Below are 21,726 nucleotides of genomic sequence, written 5' to 3' on the forward strand. Positions count from 1 at the left end.
CATCCCCCGGTGGCCATCTCCCTGTCACCTGGCCATCACCTGTGTGACCTGGGGCCAGTCCTTTCTAACACCTCTTCAAATTGAGCAACTTAATCTCCCAGGTCTCAGTTCCTCTTCCTGCTGGTGTTGTGACTTTGGAAAGTTACTTAACCTCTCTGAGCTTCTGTTTTCTTAATGTTAACAGGAGGAGACTAATAATCCCCAGTTCATAGGGTGATTGTAGAGACTAACTGGGTTGATGTGTGGATCTCAACAGCGAGTAGAGGGTGGGTTTACCCTCCCAGACGGCTTTGGCAATGTCTAGAGACATTTTGGTTTTTTTTAAGTGCTTATTTGTTTGGCTCTGCTGGGTCTTAGTTGCAGCATGCAGAATCTTTAATTGCCTGTGTGGATTTCGTAGTGTGGTATGTGAGATCTAGTTCCCTGACCAGGGATTGAACCCAGGCCCCCTGATTGGGGTGCATGGAGTCTTAGCCAGTGGACCACCAGGGAAGTCCCGGAGACGTTTTTGATGGTCATGACTTGGAAAGGGGAGGAATGCTATTGGCATTTAGTGTATACAGGACAGAGATGCTGCTAAACATTGTACAAACCCAGGTCAGCCCCTTGACAAAGAATTAGCCGATCCAAGATGTCAGTACTGCCAAGTTGAAGATCTCTGCTATAAAGCATTTAGAACTCTTCCTGGCATATAGTAAGCATTCAATAAACATTTGTTATCATCAGTGGATTCACTTCTCCCTCTAATCCCCTGAAATATTTATTGGGGACCCACTCTGTGGTAGGTATATGTGAAATACTGCGATGAGAGAGGCATACACGGTCTGTCCTCCTAAAGGCAGCTGAGGCTACAGTCAGACATTAATCAAATACACAAACTCATGACTGCAAATTGTTGTGAAGCCGGAGAGTGTTGAGGGAGAAAAGGGAGGGCTGAGCAGGGAGATTTGACCAGGAACAAGGCAGTGAAGGCTGCCTGAAGATGTGACATTGAAGCTGACAGCTCAGGATAAGCAGAAGGCAACCAGGAAAAGGACGATGGGGAAAGAGCTTCCGGCAGAAGAAACTGCCCCAAAAAAGCCGTGACCAGGGACCCAGCTGTGTGCCTCTTTCTGTGTACAAGTCTGCATTCATAGATGGGCACTGCCAATCAGGAATTCCCCGTGCTCTTGCAGGGGGGTTGCAACATTGCACGTGTCTCCATCTAAAGGAAGTTCTCTGTAGCAAAGCCAAGGTCTCTGGTATACTGTCAGGTCCCCTGGGGACTGCTGGAGGACTTTGGAGTTCTGCCATACTGGGCTTTGGAAGCGACTCCCAGAGACCCAGAACCAATTTGTGTCATGCCTCAGGTATCCACTCTGTCCTGTCCCAGCTCCTTGATCTCTGGCTCACTTCTTCCCCAAGGCACTTCCTGGCTCTCCATCCTGCATGCCTGGTCTGTCTTGGAAGAGTTAAACCCAGCCCCTGCCTGCCAGGACCTTGGGATTTAATAGGAAAACTTCCAGTGAGTTCATGTGTTTTGAAAGTGCCTTTTCCCTTCTTTAATCTTCAAAGTGACCAGTGACAAAAGCAGCACAGAAATTCCCTCTCAGGGCACCTCTGCATCTAAGTTGGAAATATTTGTGATAGCCGGAAGCCTCGTAGCAGATGGGAGAATGGGTCCATTCTGAGGGGCCCGCTGTTAACCGTCTTTCAGTTACGCTGGGAGGCCACCCCCTGTCAGTCTCCGTGCTGACTGCAGAGTTCTCTTATGTTCCTGAGCAGGAGCTGGGGGTGCAGAGAGACCTGGACCTGCAGCCACTGGCCTATGCTCTGCACTGACCTCCAAGGGCTGGCTTGACTCTGACATGGAATTGAAATGCAAATTCAAACTAGAGAGCATGTCTGCTTTTTAGCACTAAACACTGGCCTTAGATTCCCTCCAGAATAACCTCTGCTTGTCTCACACTTTCCATCCTTTGGGGGGACGGAGGTGGGGTGGTTGGGCAGGGGTGGTCATTGTTTCTTTGTAAGATGGTCCACTGGGCAGTGAGTTTCCTGAGAAAACTACACACGTGTGTTTGCAGAGATGGATTGTGATTTTGGAGGCATCTTGTTCTTGGAGAATGTCTTAAAGCCTACACTGTGTAAAGCACATAGTAGGTATTCCATTTGGATCCATCATTATAGAACATATGCTTGGACTTGAGGACTGTGTTTTTGTTGTGTTAGTTCTAGACACTCCAAAATCTTATTCTCTAGCATTCTGACCAGTTCTCCTGCTGACCAAGCAATAATGCCAGCATGAAGAGATTATAATGATGTCTTGCATAAAAACCAAAATGGCAGCTGTGAGGCCAGTGGCTTGGCCTCGTTGTCCTAAGAAGGTGCCATTTTGTTTATATTGCAGTAAACATTCCTTTTTGACGCAGCAGCGTTAGGTTAAATGGAAATCTCGTGGGTGAGAAGTCAAGCCCACCAATGTCAGTGGATTTCATGTCAAGGTCTCCCCAGGCCTCTTAAGGTTCCCTGTGAAAGGACAAGGGCAGAAAGGCAAGATCCCACGTGTGGGGACAGAGGAGTGGGAGTGACTTAACAGCAGACATCCTGGCTGTCACTGGGGGAGGGTCTAATTTGGAGCACGTCAAGCCTTGGAGTCATACTTTGCTGGTAAAGGCAGACCCTCCCTCAGTAATCTTTTTAGCATCCCACTTCTTCAAAGACACTTGGACCCCAAAGCCCTCATGCAGCCAGAAGACATGTGAATATCCCATCAGTTGCATAGAGGCAATAGATTGGAATCCTCCAGATAGTTCACTCAATCTCAGAATGATAAATGATCAATCATTGCATTCCTCCTAAATGAAATTAAGATGTTAAGATATATTGCTTGGGGCTTCTGCATGGGATTCCTACAGTTGAATTTCCAGCCGAAAATGTACTGCTGTGGAATTGCTGGGGAAGGGAGACATTTTGAATCTATGTTAAAGCAAAACATTTGACAGTGGAGAAGTCTGCTTCAGACATGTTAATTTTTTTCATATTTAAAAGTGATTAATCATCCCAAATACCATGAAGCTAGAAGGCCGTAATGCAAACCCTTGGAAAGGAAGGAAGATGCACGTGGCTTGATACTCCGAAGCGGAGGCTTTTGAAAGAGGCTGTAGGTGAGCTCATGTTGACAGACAAAAAGCACTGACTAAAAATTCATTTGAAAGGACAGAATCTGGGCAAAACCCTCGGAATACATAGAAATCCACAGATTTACTTTTCAACTAGCCCAGAGCAAAAGAAGGGGGAGGGGGAGGAGAAGTGGGGGAGTAGAAAAGAGGAAGAATAGGAAGAAGCTGTTGTCTTGGAAGAAGTCCTTCTCTTCTGATAGACGTATGTACAGCAACCTAGACCTTACTTTCTTGGAAAGTCTTTCCAACTCCCTTGGCAGATCAGGTCCAGGCTCTGATTTGTTCCTATAAATTGGGACTTGATGTCCTAGCGTGTGGATCCACCCACGGCCTCACCACCTGCTAGCTGTGTGACTTTAAGTGTGTGTCTGTACCTCTCGGTGCCTCTTTCTGAAGCAGGGTAATGAGTTAATCGTAGCAACTTCTTCAGGGTGTTAAGGACTGGACACCGTAAATCCAAAGTGCTGCCTCAGTGACTGTGGCTGGGCCATTCTTCCTCCTTGGTACTTACTACAATTTTAATTAATAATCACATGTTCAGTTTAATTATGTATTGAATGTCATGTTTGACAGGCTCACTCAATGTGCATTCCGTGAAGTCAGAGCTAGTGCATGTCTTGTTCAGTCCTATGTCCCAGGACTTTGCATGGTTCTTAGTAGATGCTTTCACAATTGTGAGGAAGAGAGGGAAAGAAGGAAGGAAGGATTCTCATGCTTTTCACAAACATGCTTAAAAACAATATAAAATCCAAACTGAATTTGCCTTTGTGTCTCACTTAACAATCCAGTTCACTATTGACTCTACTGACCAAAAATTTGGTACTTTTTTTTTTTTTTTTTTTTTTAACCTATTCCTTGATTTGCAAGGAGTGTGGATCAGGGCTCACTGAGCTCAGAGATGCAGACTATCTCCAAAAGGCCCGACTGACTCCACTCAGCTGGTTGCTGGCTTGTGTTGACACGTTCCCCTCTCCACTAACCAAAGAGTCTGCCACTGCCCCAAGAAGGCCCGTTCCTTTTGTTGCCGGAAACTGCTTCGGTGTTGCTTAGAACGCACAAAAAAGTTTGAAGCACGTTGAAGTTAAAGTACAGTTAATCAAATGCAAACTCCACTCAGCCCCTATCTGCCAAAAAGAAACCATTTTTAAAATGACTTTCAGAATCCCTGACAGTGCTGACCGTGTTTATGGCAGTGGGGTTGCCGGTCTTCGGCGGCCACTGTGGGCAGCGTGTAAGCAGCATTCCAAAATTAAAATCACATTGAACTTGCCGCATTAGCCATTGCCACATTGGAACGCTGATGGGCTTAGTGACCATGACCAACCCGGGCCAGAGCCTGTCAACAGCCAAAGGATCAGCCTCTTCCGGATGTTTGTGCTTTGCCCAACTTGTTACAAGTTTAATTCTTTGCAGCTTGCTCTTCCTGCTGTTCTGGCCTCTCTCTCCTCTACCGTGTCTTAAAGAGCATAGCAGGCTGCACCGCCTCATCTAGCACGACCATGGGGGCCCTGGTAGAGGTCAGCAGACACAGGCACCCTACTCTCAGGTCTGATGACCCATCAGATTAGGACTCCAGAAGGTGTGCTTCAATGTCCTCCCCGCTCTGCCTCTGCCAGAGGTCGCTGGTTACTTCCAAAATTGCATCTGGAAGTGGCCCAAGCTGCAGCAGATGCAAAGAACCACTGGATTCACCACTTCTCCGGACAAGTGGAGTCCCCCTGCCTCTCTTCGTATATGAAAGCTTGCTAAGTAGCGTTTGCACCACGACTGTGGTTACTTTGCAACACACCAAGGCCTTCAGCCCTTCCTGAAAAAAAAAAAAACGAGACCAATTGTCTCTGTCTCTGGGCAGCTGAATGGAGCCCTGGGTTGCAGAGCCTTGGCAGTGAAGAGGTTAAGTCGCTCAGCGGGTGGCAGGATCTGTGCTTTCCTGCCCGCACTTGCTCCTGGCCTCAGGCAGTGCCTGCTGTGTGGGGAGGGGGAGAGGGAGGTCTCGCCTGGACCCAGGTGGCCGGCAGGCCAACCATGTTATTAAGAAACAGGGATCACAAAACCTTGATCTTCAAAAGAGACCCCTAATTAGTCACCAGCCCCAAGAGTAAATGGCATTCCACCTCAGCCTGGCGATGCGGGAAGGGCGCCTTCCAATCCAGGGGACTAATTGCCATTATTGGCTCTGCGAAGATCCTGCTGTAAACACTTGTCATCCGAGCCACTTCTGGTCTGCAGACCTGAGATAGCAAACTGTTCTTGCGTGCCTCAGACTCCCTCAGATGCCCCTTCAGTTCCTTTCTCTAGGTGGGCCATCTCATTCCCAACCCCTCCCTCTTGCTCTGATGAGATTTTCCAAGATTTTCCTAAAGCTGAATCCTTGTCAAGAAGGGATTTGAAAACATGTTTTCCTTTATTCTCATCTGAATGTGAAAACATATTCTCAAAAATAAATTTTAATTGCAAGCCGAAGAGATTTATCATGAACTAACAGGGCATAAGCTTCTGGCCCCTCAAGTACGCAGATCTTTCCCCAGGTCCTGGGAGAGGCCTTAACAGTGTGTTCTTGTGACCACGTCGTTTTGTGAAGTTTGAACCAGTCAACTATCAGTCAATCTTTTTCTCAAAGAGAGCCCACCAAACGTTTAAAACCAAGGTGTGCTCTGCAATACTCAGCGCGTCTTTTATCTCATGCACTCTGGTTGCTCTGAGACATAAGTGTGTATTCTCTGTTCTGAGACTTTTTGCTTCTTGGTCCTGTTTGGCATCTGTGAGGGTGACTTCTTCAGGCCCCATGCAGGATGCCAGGTTTTGTCTTAGTTTACTCTTGAACTTGGGGACTGTTTCAAGACCCTGGATCCATCCCCTTCAGGGGCAGCTCAGCTAACACCAAACTCAGAGGGTAAAAGAGGCCAACCTAGAGAGAGGTTTGGGGGCCACAGGAATTTGGGGCTGTGGTTCCCATATGTCAGAGAGAGAGAGAGACGGAGGAGGATGGCAGTGAATACTTTCTGAATGTCCTTGTGAAACTTGAGTTTTCTGTTTTAAAGTTTATTTATTTGTTTGTTTGGCCACCTCCGGTCTTAGTTCTGGCCTGGGGCCTCAGTGGTTGTGGCATACGAGCTTAGTTTCTCCATGGCGTGGGAATCTTAGCTCCCAACCAGGTTCACACCTGTATCTCCTGCGTTGCAAAGCAGAGTCTTAATCACTCGGCCACCAGGGACGTCCCAGTATGTGAGTTTTCTATTCACCTTTAGGATTGGCTTTTATCAAGCGTCTTGGGGCCCTGAGATGATATGTGTCACACATACGGTCATAGCAAGCTATGTGGCAGGACCAAATGTCATGTAATGTCAGAGAACCTGTTTCCTCAAAAGCTGAGCTTCAGAACTGTTTCATGGGAGAGGTAAGGACTCACACTTACTCAGCAATATCTCCTTTGTGTGAACAGTGCAGGGTGTGACAGGAAGGTGCAAGTTCTATACACAAGGCTTAGGATATTTGCTCATAGGATTCCATTGTCTCCATGATGGAGCTGATGGTTTTCCTTCTGCAGGTAACCCACTAACCTCAGACAACCGTGAGGACACAGAGGTGCTGTGTTCCCAAGATGTGGGGTTCCCAAGATGACAGGGCCATTTTCCTCCCTCTCCAGGGCCGGGGAGGGTGGGAATTGTATTTGTCAAATCATCTCCAAAAAGATTCCCAAAGCATGATTTGAACCTATACATTTCACTGATTTGAAATGTTAGAAATTGTATGCCAAACTTTTGGTTATTTTAACTAGTTCAGAGAAGAAAGACTAACATGGGTTTTGACAACAAACAAAACCAGTTTTTGTTCTATCAGTAATGTTTAAAAGATTCCAATTTCAAACTAAACACAATGTGTGGTTATTCTGTCAGCGATTTATACAGCCACCAGGGCGCCACAGCTACACACTGCATACATCATTGTATTTTTAAAATGTACTTAATGAACTTTTTTTCTTTTCTAGTAACTACTTCATTGCCTTAAATGAATGCATTCCAATAGAATTTGTAACAAATGACCGCTTTGTGTTTGCATTAATGCCAAACACGTTTAACAAATTTTTAACAAGGAACCCTGGCAAAATGCCAAACTCCTAGAGGGACACTGAAGGAATGCTATAAATTTAAACTAGATTTTACCTTTTCACTTAGCTCAGCAAGTGTCTTAGGTGTCTTACTATCTCAGGATTGTGGCATTTCTATTTTATGTCAGATAAGTAGTACATTTTCATTACTTTTACGACTTAGCTTGTACCTATTTCCACAAGACTTTTAAATCTATGCAGCCGTATCTGAACTAATACGATGGCAGCTTTGAAATAGATCTTTACTTCTGCAAAATTTGTATCTTTTAAGGGTTGGTGGATGCATGTCTTTATATACATGTCTTACCAAAATATCTTATAGTGTGCAATTATCTTACAAATTTTACAATGTTTATCTTATACTGTCAAGCAATTAAATGTAAAAGCAATTGATTATGCCTGTGGTTCTCAAGTGGGGTCATTTTGCCTACCCCCACCCCAGGGGAGTTTGGCAACATTTGGAGACATTTTTTGTTGTCAAGGAGAGAAGGAGTGATGCTACTGGCTTCTAATGGGCAATGGCCCAGGATGCTGCTAATAAGCACCCCACAGTGCACCGGACAGTCGTCACAGCAAGTACCCAGCCCGCAGGAAATGTCCTCTAGTAAGTGCCCACAGTGCCAAGACTGAGAAGTTGTGGAGTAGAATGACAAAGGCATTTGGCTGGAAGGCAGTCTCTCGAGTTCAGGAAGGTATTATTTTAAGAAAAAAAAAAAATTACAATTAAAGCAAACTCAACCAATTTTTTTTTTTTTAATTACGTAGAGTAACTAACACTGATGTGGCAGATTTCTGACTTGTGCTTCTGTTGCCATCTGACCATTGAGAAGCAAAGCAGGCCCATGGTAGCTGGGCTAAAGTGTCAGTGCTGGGGGTGCTGGTGGCCCGAATGCGGCACCTGCTCAAGCTGGCCAACGCAGGCTGGGTGCTGCTGTGCCGAAGCCACCCAGGGCAGTGGGAATGGTCTCCAGGACACACCTGGGGGCAGACAGGGGGTTCCGTACCCACGAGAAGATAGTTTTAGATGTTTCATGGGCAAGCAGTTTCATTTTCATAGCTATGAAATTATTATAAGATATATTAGACAAATCGTGACTCCACTGGGATATTACAGCAAATCTTTCCTTAGAAGGAAATTTGTTTTTAGAAAAGGCTTTTGAAGAAAAATATTAGTTTACGATGGCAGGCATTATAGAAAGGTCACAAAAACCGGGACAGTAGAGCATAAAAGACGGAGCTTGGGGAAGTCCTGGCCTTAGGGTGAAGAGACTGTGCTCTGGAGTCAAGATGATGTGATTTCAAATCAAGCCCCAGGAAGATAGGAATCTAACCAAAAGCATGTATTGCTTCTCTGGTAGCTCAGATGGTAAAAGAATCTGCCTGTAGTGTGGGAGATTCAGATTTGATCCCTGGGTCAAGAATATCCCCTGGAGAGGGGAATGGCTACCCACTCTAGTATTCTTGCCTGAAGAATTCCCTGGACAGAGGAGCCTAGTGGGTTACAATCCATGGGGTCACAAAGAGTCTGAAATGACTGAGCAACTAACACACACACACACACACACACACACACACTCACACACACACACTCATTTCCCTTAAGCTTCTGTTTCCTCACTGCTAAGGGAGTGTCAACCAGGTCAATGTCACAGATCTGTCCAGTTTGTTGGAGATAGTGCTCTCAAAAGCACAGAGCACCCTTGCTGGTAGACAGTGTGCACACAATGTTAGCTATGAATAATTCTGACCACAATAATAATGGCAAAAATAAAATCTCAGGCACAGCAGTCTACGCTGCCATTTTGTCGTACACATCTGAATTCATCCAAATCCCTTCACGTAAAGCCTTGTGGATGAGTTGCACCCCACTGCACAGAATCGGAAGGAAAAGATGAAATCTGGGGACTTTCAGGGCCTGCATCCCACCCAGCAGGCTCTACCATCCCAACAGCAGGTATCAATTCTGAGCTAAGGTCTTGCTGGGCCCACCCCCAGCCCCAGCCCTTTGGGCTCTCAAGTGTTACATTTTATTGCCCTGTGGAGCCTTAGGAGGCCACTCGCAAGGTTACATGTTACTCTCCACTCATATTTTTGAATTATGGCTTCAAGGTGGTTGCTCCTATCAAGAAAAGTAAATGATTTAACATAATTTGTTGCCACTTTGATCACAACAATAATAAATAAATCTTCATGAGGAAAAGGAGAAACCCATTCCACTCCTGTTTTAAAAGATGTTAAGTAATAACACAGATGTAGTTATAGATTTTTATCTTTTTTTTTTTCTGAGCAGAAACAACTCTATTGGGTTTTCCTGGGAACAGAGTTGCTGGGTGGAGTTGTCCTTCGGGATGCCCACTACCCCAAGAATGAACAGTTCTTCTCTTCAGACCGTTGTTCGTTAGCCTATCAGGCACTGGCTTTTATGTGGGCACCCTGTGCAATGTCGGGGGCATCGAAAGCCGCTGTGAATGGGTGTCTGTTTTTGTACCTGGGGGCACTCTGCACACATTTGGAAAGCACATGGAGCGTAATGGACATTAACCCAGATGTCAAAAATAGCCTGCGTTTTACTACTGTTATTAAACAGTTTCCCCTTTAACCCCTCCATGTTTACCAAAGACCCCTTTTCTCCCAGCCTGTTTCTGCAAATCACTGCTGAAAGGGCAGGAGAAGAAAGCCATAATCCGGCAGGTGTCTTTATTCCAAAGAAAAACAGTCTGAAGGAATATTTGTGAGACACCACACGTTTATAGCCTGCTCTCCTGGGGGCGCTTGTCCTGGGGCGAAATCGACTGCTGCACTCCGCTCACCGGCATCCTCCCCCACAACCCCCGCCCTGACACCCCACCCCTGCACACCAACTGCAGGATTCCCTCAGAAAAAACCAAGTCAAGAGCATTGATCCCATTCAGTACTGATTTTTTCACAACAGAAATAGCTTTCTTTTCTGCTCTGATACTCATTACACATTCTCTGGTTTAAAAAATCCAAAAAGTGTAACCCCCCCCCCAAAAAAAATCAAAAGGAGAAAATTTTAAAGCACCACCCAGAAAAGATAATTATTAACAATATTCTGGCATATGCATTTGTGAGTATGGGTATGGTGATGCAAAAGTGAGATTGAACTATATGTATGGAATGTTTTTTTTAATTTATTTTGGGTTCGTTGGGTCTTTGTTACAGCACATGAACTTCTCTAGTTGTGGCGCATGGGCTCAGTAGTTGGGGTGCATGGACTTGGTTGCCTCGTGGCATGTGGGATCTTAGTTCCCCCAACAGGGATGAATGCTTGTCCCTTGCACTGGAAGGCAGATTCTTAATCACTGGGCCACCAGGGATGTTCTCTGTAGTCTGCTTTTTTCATTGAAAAAATATGGACATCTTCCATATTAAAAAAAATTAGAATAAAATTGTCATGTAGTCAATAAATCTTAAGCATGACTGTCACAGCTCCCTGTTAAATTCCTTTCAAGCACAAAATTTTCTTATTTATTTATAATAAATAAGAAATGGATACTTTCTACTTTATTATTTGATCATTCTCTTATTTATATATCTATTTGTTTTTTCTCTTACTCTTGAAAATACTGGCTCTGTGAGGGCACAGATGTTGTCTGTTATTTTTACTATTGTATCCTTGGCAGCAAGCACACCGTCTGGCACAGAAAGGAGGTATATTAGTTTTCTATGCTGCATAACAAACCACCACAAACTTAGTGGCTTAAAACAATACCCATTTATTATCTCAAAGTTCTGTAAGGCAGACAGCCATTCATGCTCCACTGAATTCTATTCTTAGACTTATAAGGCCAAAGTCAAGACTTTGGCTAGATTTAACCTGGAGGGTCTGGGGAAGTACCCACATCTGAGCTCATTTAGGTTGTGGCAGAAATTAGTTCCTTGTGGTTGTAGGACTGAGGTTCCTATTTCCTTGTTTGCTGTTAGCTGCTGGCTTCTCTTGGATCTAGCAGGACACTACCAGGTCCTGGCCCTGTGGCCCCCTCCATCTCAGCACAGCAGTTCCCTTTTAGGTTCCAAATTTCCCTGAGTGTCTTCTACCAGCAAGAGGAAAGTCTCTGCTATTAAAGGGCTCCCACAATTAAATTAGGCCCACTCATTTTCTCAAGTCAAGTGATCAGTAACCTTAATTATATCTATAAAGTTGTAATCATGGTGTGAGATATTCATAGTCCCAGTGCCAGGGATTGCAGCAGGAAATCTTTGGGGTTTGGGGGAACTTTAGGATTCTACCTGTTCCAGGTGCCCTCTAATGCCTATGGGAAGAGTGAGTGAATCAACTTGTTCATTGAATGCACATGGCACAGAGGATGCTACGTGAACAAGACTGGCCTGACCCTGCTCTCATAGAGCTTGCAGCCTCGACCAGTGTTGTTCAGTAGAAATACATCGCAAGCCACATCTGTAGTTTTGAGTTTTCTAGTAGCCACATTGAAAAGAGTAATAAGATACAGATGAAATTAACTCTAAAAATATATTTAATTTTATCCAATATATCCAAAGTATCACCGGAGCACACTTTACACTTACGGTACATCTCAAGTTGGCCTAGCCCCGCTTCAAGTGCTGAGTAGACACATGTGTTCAGTGGCTGCCATATTGGACAGTGAAAGTCTAGGGACGTCACAGAAGAGGGGCAGTGAGGTGTGTGTGAGGCTTACTGTGCACCATCCCACCCTCAGGAGGGTCAGGGAAGATCTCCAGGGAAGAAGTGAAATCTAAACTGAGAGTGAAGAATAAGTAGGAATCAGTCAGGTCAAGGGTTCATGTGAATGCATGTCAGAAAGACAAGTCTGTGCAATGAGGAGGAAAGAAAGCTTTAGGACTGCAGAAGCCAGTTCAGCTTAGGGGGAGCTTGAAGTGTGGAGCTGGAGAGAGAGGCCAGCAAGCCAGGAGTCCATCCTCCACCCTGACAGCAATGGGGTTGTAAATGAAGGCTGTAACTGGGAGTGCAAGATGGAGCAGATGTTGTTGAAATAGCACTGTTGCCTGTGCTGGTGAGAATGCAGAGTGGGTGCTGAAGGACCCTGGGTGTGTGCGGGAGGGGAGGGGGTGGCGGTTGGGGCCGCTGCGACTCTCCAGGCAGGGAGGTCAGGCCAGAGATGATCTCACTGTGGGTGGCTGCCCACATTGCCTCCTTGGTAGAAGCCAGGATTCCTTTTTTAAAAATTTTAAAAAGTATATGCTTCTTTGCTCCTCAGTGAAGGTTCATTTGCCTTTGCAACTCCTGGCAGTGCCATCTGAGATTTCTTTTTTCCCTCAAATCCATTTAGGCCTACTGGCAAATGGATTGTCTGATGGAAGGAGCGGCAACACTTTGAGAGTTCCCTTTCCCGCAGCATAAACCTTACCCTGAAGCAGTGTGTTGGAGTCGCGAGGCACTGTATTGTGCCTTGTGACCTGTTACCCAGCTGGAAATCTTTGTCTCGACTGAATAAATGACTGTTCTTTGCTACTTTATCTTGGAAAAACATCAAGGACATGGGACATTCGCCATAATTGTTTTTCACTCATTTCCCCGATCTGTAATATATGACTGGTGCATTTTAGTACTACTTTGGGTTTCTCTTTACCTTTTAATCATGTGGCCTTTTAATATATTGGTCAGCCTCTTAAAAGGACGATTAAGAAATGCTTAATGCACAAAAGAATTAGAGCTATGCACAGCTCATGAAGCAGAAAGCGTGCTCTGACTTAGAATTTTCATACGAAGTTCGCTGAGATTTTATGTGCCAGAATGAGTAATATGATCTGCTCTAGGAACTCCCTAGCTCTCTGGCTCTGCAAAAGTCATTTTTTGCCCCAATTCAAGTTTCTTAACCAGAAGGGTTACACCAAACTCCTCAGAGTATGAATTAGCCGAGTTCATCCAAGCCACATATTTCATCTGCACTGCTTAACGAGGGTTCAAAATAACTGCCTACCTGTACAGACGCTGGGATCTTTGGTTGGCTCATTAGTCAGTGTGACTTGAGAAATGCTGTGTATCAGCCACCAAATCAGACAGCTCAGTCTGTATATACAAACTGGCTCACACGTGTGCGAGTCGGGTGTGTGTGTCTGTGTCTGTGTTTGATCTTCCCCTCCCCGTCTTATTCCCCAGATAGCTGCACTATTGCCACGTGCCCGGAAACTCCCAGAGTATTCCAAGGCAATATGTGAATGATAACCATGCAGGCGCGCAACATCCAGCATCAGTAGGGAAGAGAGTCATCATCCGAGGGTTCGATGTGGGATGGTCCTCTCTTCTTACCCGTTCTACTGTTTCTTCACAGGCAACAGTTGTATGCCACACCCCTTAATGGGGACTGTGAGAAAATTGGAGGTGCTTCCGGATACCTCTTCCCCAGGGCCTGAAATATGCACATGGCTGACTGTTGCACTTATGTTTAGGGCTAAACATATACACACAAGCCACAGGATGGTGGGGATGATAGCCAACTTCATTTCACTCTGCTCTGGTTAAGGAGATACCAATATTCTTTTTTAAGTTATGCTTTTATTGTGGTAAGATACATACTAAAAATTACCACTGTAACCAGTTTCAGTGTACAGTTCAGTGGCATTTAACACATCCATGGCATAATTCAACCAACACCACTCACTATCCATTTCCAGAATTTATTACCACAAACCAAAGTTCTGTGCCCATTCAAAGATAACTCTCCACTCCCCTCTCCCCTCAGCCCCTGTAATCTCTTATTTATTTTGTGCATCTTTGCATCTGTCTATTCTAGATGTTCCATGTGAGTGGAATCGTACAGTATTTGTCCTTTAGTGACTGGTTTATTTCACTTATCATGATGTCTTCAGGGCCCATCCGTGTGGTAGCATGAATCAGAACTTCATTTGTTTTGAGGGCTGAGTGACATTCTGTGGTGCATATATACTGCTGCTGCTGCTGCTAAGTCGCTTCAGTCGTGTCCGACTCCGTGCGACCCCATAGACGGCAGCCCACTAGGCTCCGCCGTCCCTGGGATTCTCCAGGCAAGAACACTGGAGTGAGTTGCCATTTCCTTCTCCAATGCATGAAAGTGAAAAGTGAAAGTGAAGTCGCTTGGTTGTGTCCAACTCTTCGTGACCCCATGGACTGTAGCCCACCAGGCTCCTCCGTCCATGGGAGTTTCCAGGCAAGAGTACTGGAGTGGGGTTGTCAGTAAGGCATCTGTGAGCATTTGTGTGCAAGCAGTCTGTGTAAGTCCCTGTTTTTCATTCTTCCAGGTATATACCTTGGAATGAAATTTTCTGTGTTCTTTTAAATTGTTTCTCTTAGAAGGTCTGTAAGTGAATGCTGAGTTTTCTGGTGTCTCGGCCATCTTTAATTCTCTAACATCTAAAAAGTCAAGTTTAAAAATAATTTAAAAACCATATTCATGGTAGAAAACCATGGAGAGGAAAAAATGTTGACACACGAGCTGGTCACATAGAAATAATCTCTGTAACATTTGGGCTTATTTCTGTTCCCTTTCTTCTTGCTTATCAAGAGACATCTCTATCTCTAGGTGAACTATTTTTAAAAAGGCATCTTCTTCAGATGTGTTTGCAGGACATACTTTAACTTCCTATTCACCTCCTCACTCTGTTCTTCCTCTGCATCAGCACCCTCCCTGATCCCCATTAGCCCTGGTCAAAGAGAGGGGTGGCGGGTGGGCACAGGGTCGGGAGTGTTCCCCCGTGGTACCTCCAGTCTCCTGCCAGTTCCTCTCCCTGCTAACCTCTGTGCTTTCTTGTTGCAGCTATCAGAAGGGCTGACTAAAGGGCAAGCGCAGCTCTGCAGCAATATTCTGATAATCTATTGCAGTGCAGCTCACATCACTGTTCACCACCACCGGGAACGCGCACGGAGACTGAAGAGGAGCTTTCACTTTCATTACTGAGCACGGTTCTGTTCGACTCAGTGTTTCCTTCATCATCTCATGTCCTTTCCCATGGATTCAGACATGCTGGAGAGGAGAACGTGGAGGAGGAGACAATGGCAGGTCCTCCATTTTTCGGTCGGGATTCGGGCATTTAAAATGTGTTCATCTCTTCTGAATGTCATTATTTGATAGCATTTTACTTCTGTTACTTAAACTTCACTGGATGAATCTGAACTCCATGGGATCGTAACTGTGGATTCAGCTTCTGTTGGACAACTAGCTTCATCTCCCGTCTCTCTGCTGGTTCAGTCTAAGTGGTCATCTCTAATGCATTAGATTATCAAAAAGTGTGAATTCTGTGAGTGAGTGAGTGGTGCTGGTAGTGTTTGTATACCGAGATGCATGGAGTGTTTGACAGAGAAACCAAAGCACCAAAACTGGTGAGCCTTTACCCTCCTCTATTTCTTTAATCTGCGGTTTGAAGAACCACATTTCGATGGTGGAACCAGTCGTTACCTCTGGGCCAGGTTGGAAATGAAATCAATTCTTTAAACCACTAATACTTGCCAAGAAATCGCCTTATGAGAACATGGTGTGTGTCTCTGACAATGCATGGCACATCTGAATCGATCATTCATAGTTCTCTTGACCCTGTGTTTGTGCTAGGGAGTGGCTGGAGCCTGAGGCACCTGCATATTTCTATCCCACGTGTGGCACACGTTCCCCACAGTGGGGCCACAGCCGAGCCTCAGACTCTCACCATTCCCGTACATGCGGGTCTCCACGAAGAAGCTGGGACTCATTCATGCTCAAAATCCAAACGCTGTCCAAACAGCGAGTATACACTTAGATCTTCTGTAAATGAAAGGTCATTTCTCATTTTTCTTTTTGAAAAAAAGTTTCCAACATGGATTCCAAAACATTTTCAGCATCAAACATGAAAACATTGATGAATGAGGAATAATCACAAAAGCTGTGTATCTGTATATAGCTTTACACAATATGTTTGTGGTACAGAGTAATTATTTAAAGCACATGCCAGGGAGAGAGACCACATTTTCAGGTCTTTTACATACAGTGACATGGTCCTGAGGATAATTAAACTCCTCCTGCTTCCTCTGAGATTAAAAAAAAAGAAAGAAAGTTGTTGTAACTTCATAAAACTTGTGACCAAGTCTGGAAAACATGTGCAACTCTTGTATTGATCCATTTCCTTGTCAATGAAAGAAACCCTTCCACGTGTACGCAAGTGGGGGATGAAAATCTGCATTTCTAAAGGACAAACAGTGAATTTAAGCATGAGTGGCCTTAATAAATATAGTCGTCTTTCTTTGCTGCTGTGGAAAGGATTCTAAGCAGATGTTCCTGAAGTCTTGCATTGAATTTAGTTGTTATTATTACTTCTTAGAATGTTGGTGCAATTAACTCTGGACCTCTCTCGTGAGCCATAGAGATATTTAAAAGTCAGACACCTTATTTATCTATCTGAGAAGACGAAACTGTGTCTGGGTTGCGCTGTTCATCTTTGGCGCATTAAGAGTAGTATATTCAAGCAGGTTTCTCGCTTCTGGCTTTGTTCTTGTCCTAAGTATTGCAAATTGTGTAAAGCTTTCATGTTGCACAAGCAATCCAAATACATTCATGTTTAGTAAGCTTGTCCTTTAACTATCAAGGCAATCTAGGTCTTGACTGGAGAAACGAGCAGAGTTCTTTGCAAGAGTTATTTTGCACATTTTGACAAAATGTCTCCCTGAAAACCCAGGGCTTCTCCAACTCGTGGCTGTGAACAGTTTGAGCATCCTTAAACAGGCGGCCTCACTGCCTCCTGCAGCCAGATCCTGATCTGAACTCTGCCACTGAATACTTGAAGTAGGAAAGCCACTAGGCAGTGAGTGTCCTAGAAGCAGAGAAAGCAGCCGACCATGAATAGTTAGCAATTTCCCAGTGTGTGCCAATTCTGTCCCAGCTGTTGTTTTGAGGGCTCATTTTTGCCCCCCTTTTGTTTGCCTAAAGTATTACTGATGTTCCTTTTATGGGACAATTATCATTTAGTCCCTTAAAAATTAAATTATGTCTAATATAGCATCTTTCCATTATGTATCATGTAATATTCTCTGATGTTGAGGGGCTACCAAAAAATTCCCTTTTCACATATTAAAAATCGTTTGTGTTTACAGCAAACAACTGTGCTGTTGGGAAGACACTTCCTTTGCACAGACTTTAGCAGGTTTCCCCCTTGATCATAATCAAGTTGAGAAAGTTGAGGCTGACATTTAGGAAAAGTTGGTCTTCTTGCTTTGTGCAAAAGCAAGCTTATACTTTATACCCCTTTTGATTTCAATGTACAGTCTCGATTTTGTACTTAATGATTTTGGTGTATCCAGTATGCACGTTAACAGCGTGTCAACTTTCATTTAAAAGTGGGTTTCCATTTACTTTTTAAACAGTGTTCATGACGAGACCTCAAATGTGTTGACATAAGCTCTATCTGAGATGTTTTTGTGTTGAGTGGCGTTTGAATGCTGCCAGGGGTCAGTGTATTTAATTCCCAGAGACCCTCGTTTGATAGTGCTTCTTGTAATATTTCTCCAAGTGAGTGGCATGTGGGTTGTGATATTGACCATGTGATTATGGACTTCGATATGAAAAAAATAAATAAAACTAAGGAACCCTCAGAAACTACCAGTGGGCATGTAGTAGCCAGTCATTGTAACCTCGTGTCTAGTAGAAGTACAACGTACAAGGTATGTACAGTTCATAAATTTGTTATCATGTGTATGAGAAGTACTTTGTGCTGATCGCCTTATTTATATTCATCAAATAAACTTTGTTTCTTTCTGAAGCGGGTTCATTCCATCTCGAATAAATGCTCCAACTGTGATGGTTTCTAGTCTTGTTTGGGTCATGGATCCCCACCTGAAGAATCTATGGCTGCGAAGACAAGAGAAAGAAAAAGGAAGGCTATGGACTCACTTTACCAGAAGAGCCAAGATGTAAATTTCCCTCTGTGTATAGCTGGAGCTCCGGGCTTATAGTGTGTTAAGAACTTAAATTATTGGTGGCATCTCCCTTTCTCCTTCCCTTCCCTTTTGGTCTTTCTCTCTCAGTTCCTCCCTTTTCCTCCATCTTTTTATCCCTCCCTCTCTTCCTCCTTCCTACCTTTTCTTGCTTCCCTTTCTTCCCTCTTTCCTGCCTTGTTTCTTCCGCACTTTCCATGAAGTTGACCTCAGTCCTGCCAGGTTCTCTCTACTTGGTGGTGAAGGTGATTCCGATAGCTTTGAGTGTTCTTGGGTTTTTGAGAAGAGACAGCCCTCTCTCCCAGCAGCCACGTCAGGCCTCTAGAGGGACTCTTATTAGTCCTCTTGGGATCATACATCCAGCCTCACTGGATGTGGGAGATGTAGTTTTCAAAGGAAAAAAATAGAGCTCTAGTCTGGAAGAGAGACAAGAAAGCTGAGCAGGTGAAAACGGTAGCCCTGCCATCACTTGGGCACACAAACAGAATCATCCAGAAAAATAGAACTGTCCATACAAGGGCTCCCCAGCCTTTGTAGCTCACCTGTGGATTGCAGTGGAGGACCAGCTCCTGATTTCTTTTTAAATTTGAGTTCCAGGAAACAAATGATTGACTCTTGCCATTGTTGCAATTAAATGGTAATTGATTATTAGTGCTAGACAGTCTATGTCATGTGACCAAATACCTTCATTTTACAGATGGAGAAACTGAGGTCCAGTCAGAAGTAGCTGATCCAGGCATACGTGGTAAGTTCACTGCAATCCCCAACTGTCCCTGGAGCTTCTGGGACAGGAGTCTGTGTCCCTGAAGACCCTCTGCAGAGGAGAGGATGAGACAGAGCCCAGAAGACACAGACAAAATAGAATATTTTTTTCTGTATTTCATGGATTCAGAGCTGCCAGGTATGCAATTTTCTCACAGTCAGGGACATTTGGGGGCAACCTGCAAAGTCATGTGTCCTTTTCTTTATGTTGCCTTTTTATGGAAAAAGAACTTTTGTTAGACAAGAATTTCTTACCTCGTAGAGCTCTCTGAAGCAGCCGGCTGGCTTTCAGGTCTGATTATATGAGGCCAGCTGGCCATCAGACGTAATCTCTACTCGTTTACACACAAACTTGTCTGTTTGGAGGAAAAGTACCAACTCAGACTTTGCAGGTCCACCTACCCTTCAGTTCCATCTATCTTTCAGTTCCATCCTTTTGCATGTAGATAAGCAAAAGGTTTTTTGGGTTTTTTAAAATCTTAAAAATCCACCTTGACTGCCCTGTATCTGTGAACTGCTGTTTCAAAAAGATTGGAGAGACTTTCTAAGTCTTGGGGTTGCTAACCCATAATAATAATCACACTAATAAGTAAACAGATAAAAATAATTGAACATGATTGTGTATTTGCTAGGAGCCAGGCCATGTCACCAAGGACTCATGTGCACCCACTCCTTTATTCCTGACAAAAGTTCCATGAGATTGGTGCTGTCACGACCCATGTTTCACAGTGAGGGGAATGGAGGCCCACAGAGATGACCAGAAACAGTGCATATTTATAGAGCACTCACTTGGTACCAGTGCTGTGCTAAATGCTGTGCGTCCATGAATTCATTTATCCTGACAGTAATCCCTTGAGGTAGGTATTATCCTCATATATTCCAGTGTTATTACTCTCCTCACCATACAGACGAGGAGAAGGAGGCCCAGAGACCTTCCACACCTCGCCCGGCGTCTCCTGGATGGTCCGTGGGTCGTGGAGACAGGCTCTGCATGCAGTGCTCAGGAAGCTCTCTGCTCCGGGCCCCGGGTCAGGTGAGTGAGGGGCGTATGGGACCGGGGTTCAGATCCTCCCGGTATCCACCCAGCAGGGCTTCCGTGTCGCAAGGTTGGTCTCCAGCTCCCAGAGGCCGGAGGGAATTGGTTGCTTCATCGGAGCCACCCCTGGTCCTCGTGAAAAGAGAATGGCAGTGGGGCCCCAGGGAAGTCGAGCCACATGTGAGAAGAGAGTGGGGCTGAGCTTAGCACGTCGGATTTTAACCTCTAGTCCTGGGCCTCTCCTGCATGTCCTGAGACCGCAGTGTCCGGGCGTCGGCTCCTGACCTCCTTGGGTGTGCAAGGGGGAGCATCCTGTGACGGGCTACTGGACAGGAGTCCCCAGGCAGGCGAGGACCTCAGCGCCAGGATAAAGGGTGTAGATCTAAGTATGGTGGCCACTGGTTCTCAACTCCAGTAATTGACCTCCTGCTTGCCTGATTCTTACAATGTCAGAAGACAATATGTAGCTTGAGTTAAGTACCTTATACAATTAAAAAGGCTTACTGTTTTATTTACATAAATTTACTTTAAGGGAAAAAAAGCCTTCATCATAAATGAGAAAGTAGGGTTATTTTCCATACATAGCCATCACCAACTCTAAGGGCAAAAAAGTAAATAAAAAGAACGAAGACAAAGTTCTGAGGCTGAAGCTTTCCTTTTCTTTGGTGAAAAGGGAAACTGGCAAAGGTTAGAGATGGGCTGAACACAGAGTGTTTCTCTGTTACTGAATGGGAAGGGCTGAAGATGGTCAGGGAAGGAATATGTAACTGTGGCGGAAGGGTGTTTCAGACTGTGCCTGTGGACCGCCCTGTCATCATTTCAAGGGCTCACTTTGATCTCCGAATTTTAGGAAACCCTCCTGCAGCAACAAAAATGCAGAGATGAGTTTTTAGATAAACTTTATTTTTAATAGGCTTTATTTTTAGAACCTTCTTAGATTTACAGACAAAGTGAGCAGATAGTCCAGCGAGTTCCCATATAAACTTCCTTCCCACACAGATACAGTTTCCTCCGTTATCTTACATGTCACCTTGCATCCACGTGGTATACTGTCACCAAGGAACAGGCACAAACACACTGCTATTAACGGAAGCCTATTCTCCATGTAGACTTCTGTAGTTTTAACCTAAGGTCCTTTCTCTGTTCCAGAAACTCCTCCAGAGTCTACACTGCATTTAGTTGTCACATCCCCATGAGTTACACTCTTTGTTTTTGGTGATCTTGACAGTTTTGAAGAGTATGGGTCAGTACATTGTAGGTTGCCCCTCTCCTGGGATGTATGTGATCTTCTTCTCATGGTTAAACGAGGTGTATGGGTTATGGGCAGAAGACCACAGAGATAAAATGGCACTTTCATTACATATCAAGGGTACATAGTATCAACCATGGTTTTTGGCTGTTTGCTGCTGACCTTGATGGATCACCTGACTGAGGTAGTGTTTCTAGGGCTGCTCCACTGTAGTTACTCCTTCCACTTTATGATAGATTGTTGCAGTGCAGAGATAAAGGATCAAATCTCTCAGATAGAACTTTCTGCTGGAAGTGTAGAGAACACACTGGCTAGAGAAGAAAATTACTCTTCAAGTCTTTTGGATCAAAATTGTCTAAATCGCCAGTCCATTGACTTGGTCTGTTTTTGGACCAGTCAGTTTTCTCTTCTATTAGAGATGCCTTTGTCCCCTCTAGCCTTGCATCCCCCTGTTGAGTTACTTCAGCATCGATGGCAGGAGTGAGCCTTGTGGGTGGAACAGACCATTTCCCTGGT

General features: G+C 44.6%; 1 protein-coding gene across 10 annotated transcripts in view; it reads left to right on the forward strand.

The window, feature by feature from the left end:
- ERC2 (ELKS/RAB6-interacting/CAST family member 2) overlaps window positions 1-17,988 on the forward strand; it is a 993,593-nt gene extending 975,605 nt beyond the window's left edge. For 6 of the 10 annotated variants that reach the window (XM_061396628.1, XM_061396630.1, XM_061396631.1 and 3 more), the window contains one exon: window positions 15,024-17,988. In XM_061396628.1, coding sequence (XP_061252612.1) covers window positions 15,024-15,164 — 141 coding nt within the window. In that variant the 3' untranslated portion in view covers window positions 15,165-17,988. The remainder of the gene's footprint in view (window positions 1-15,023) is intronic. The other 4 variants (XR_009732519.1, XR_009732517.1, XR_009732518.1 and 1 more) reach the window with 3 other exon arrangements.
- The last annotated feature ends 3,738 nt before the right edge of the window (window positions 17,989-21,726 follow it).

The sequence above is a fragment of the Bos javanicus genome, chromosome 22 (assembly GCF_032452875.1).
Source record: "Bos javanicus breed banteng chromosome 22, ARS-OSU_banteng_1.0, whole genome shotgun sequence".
In the NCBI taxonomy this organism is placed as follows: Eukaryota; Metazoa; Chordata; class Mammalia; order Artiodactyla; family Bovidae; genus Bos; species Bos javanicus.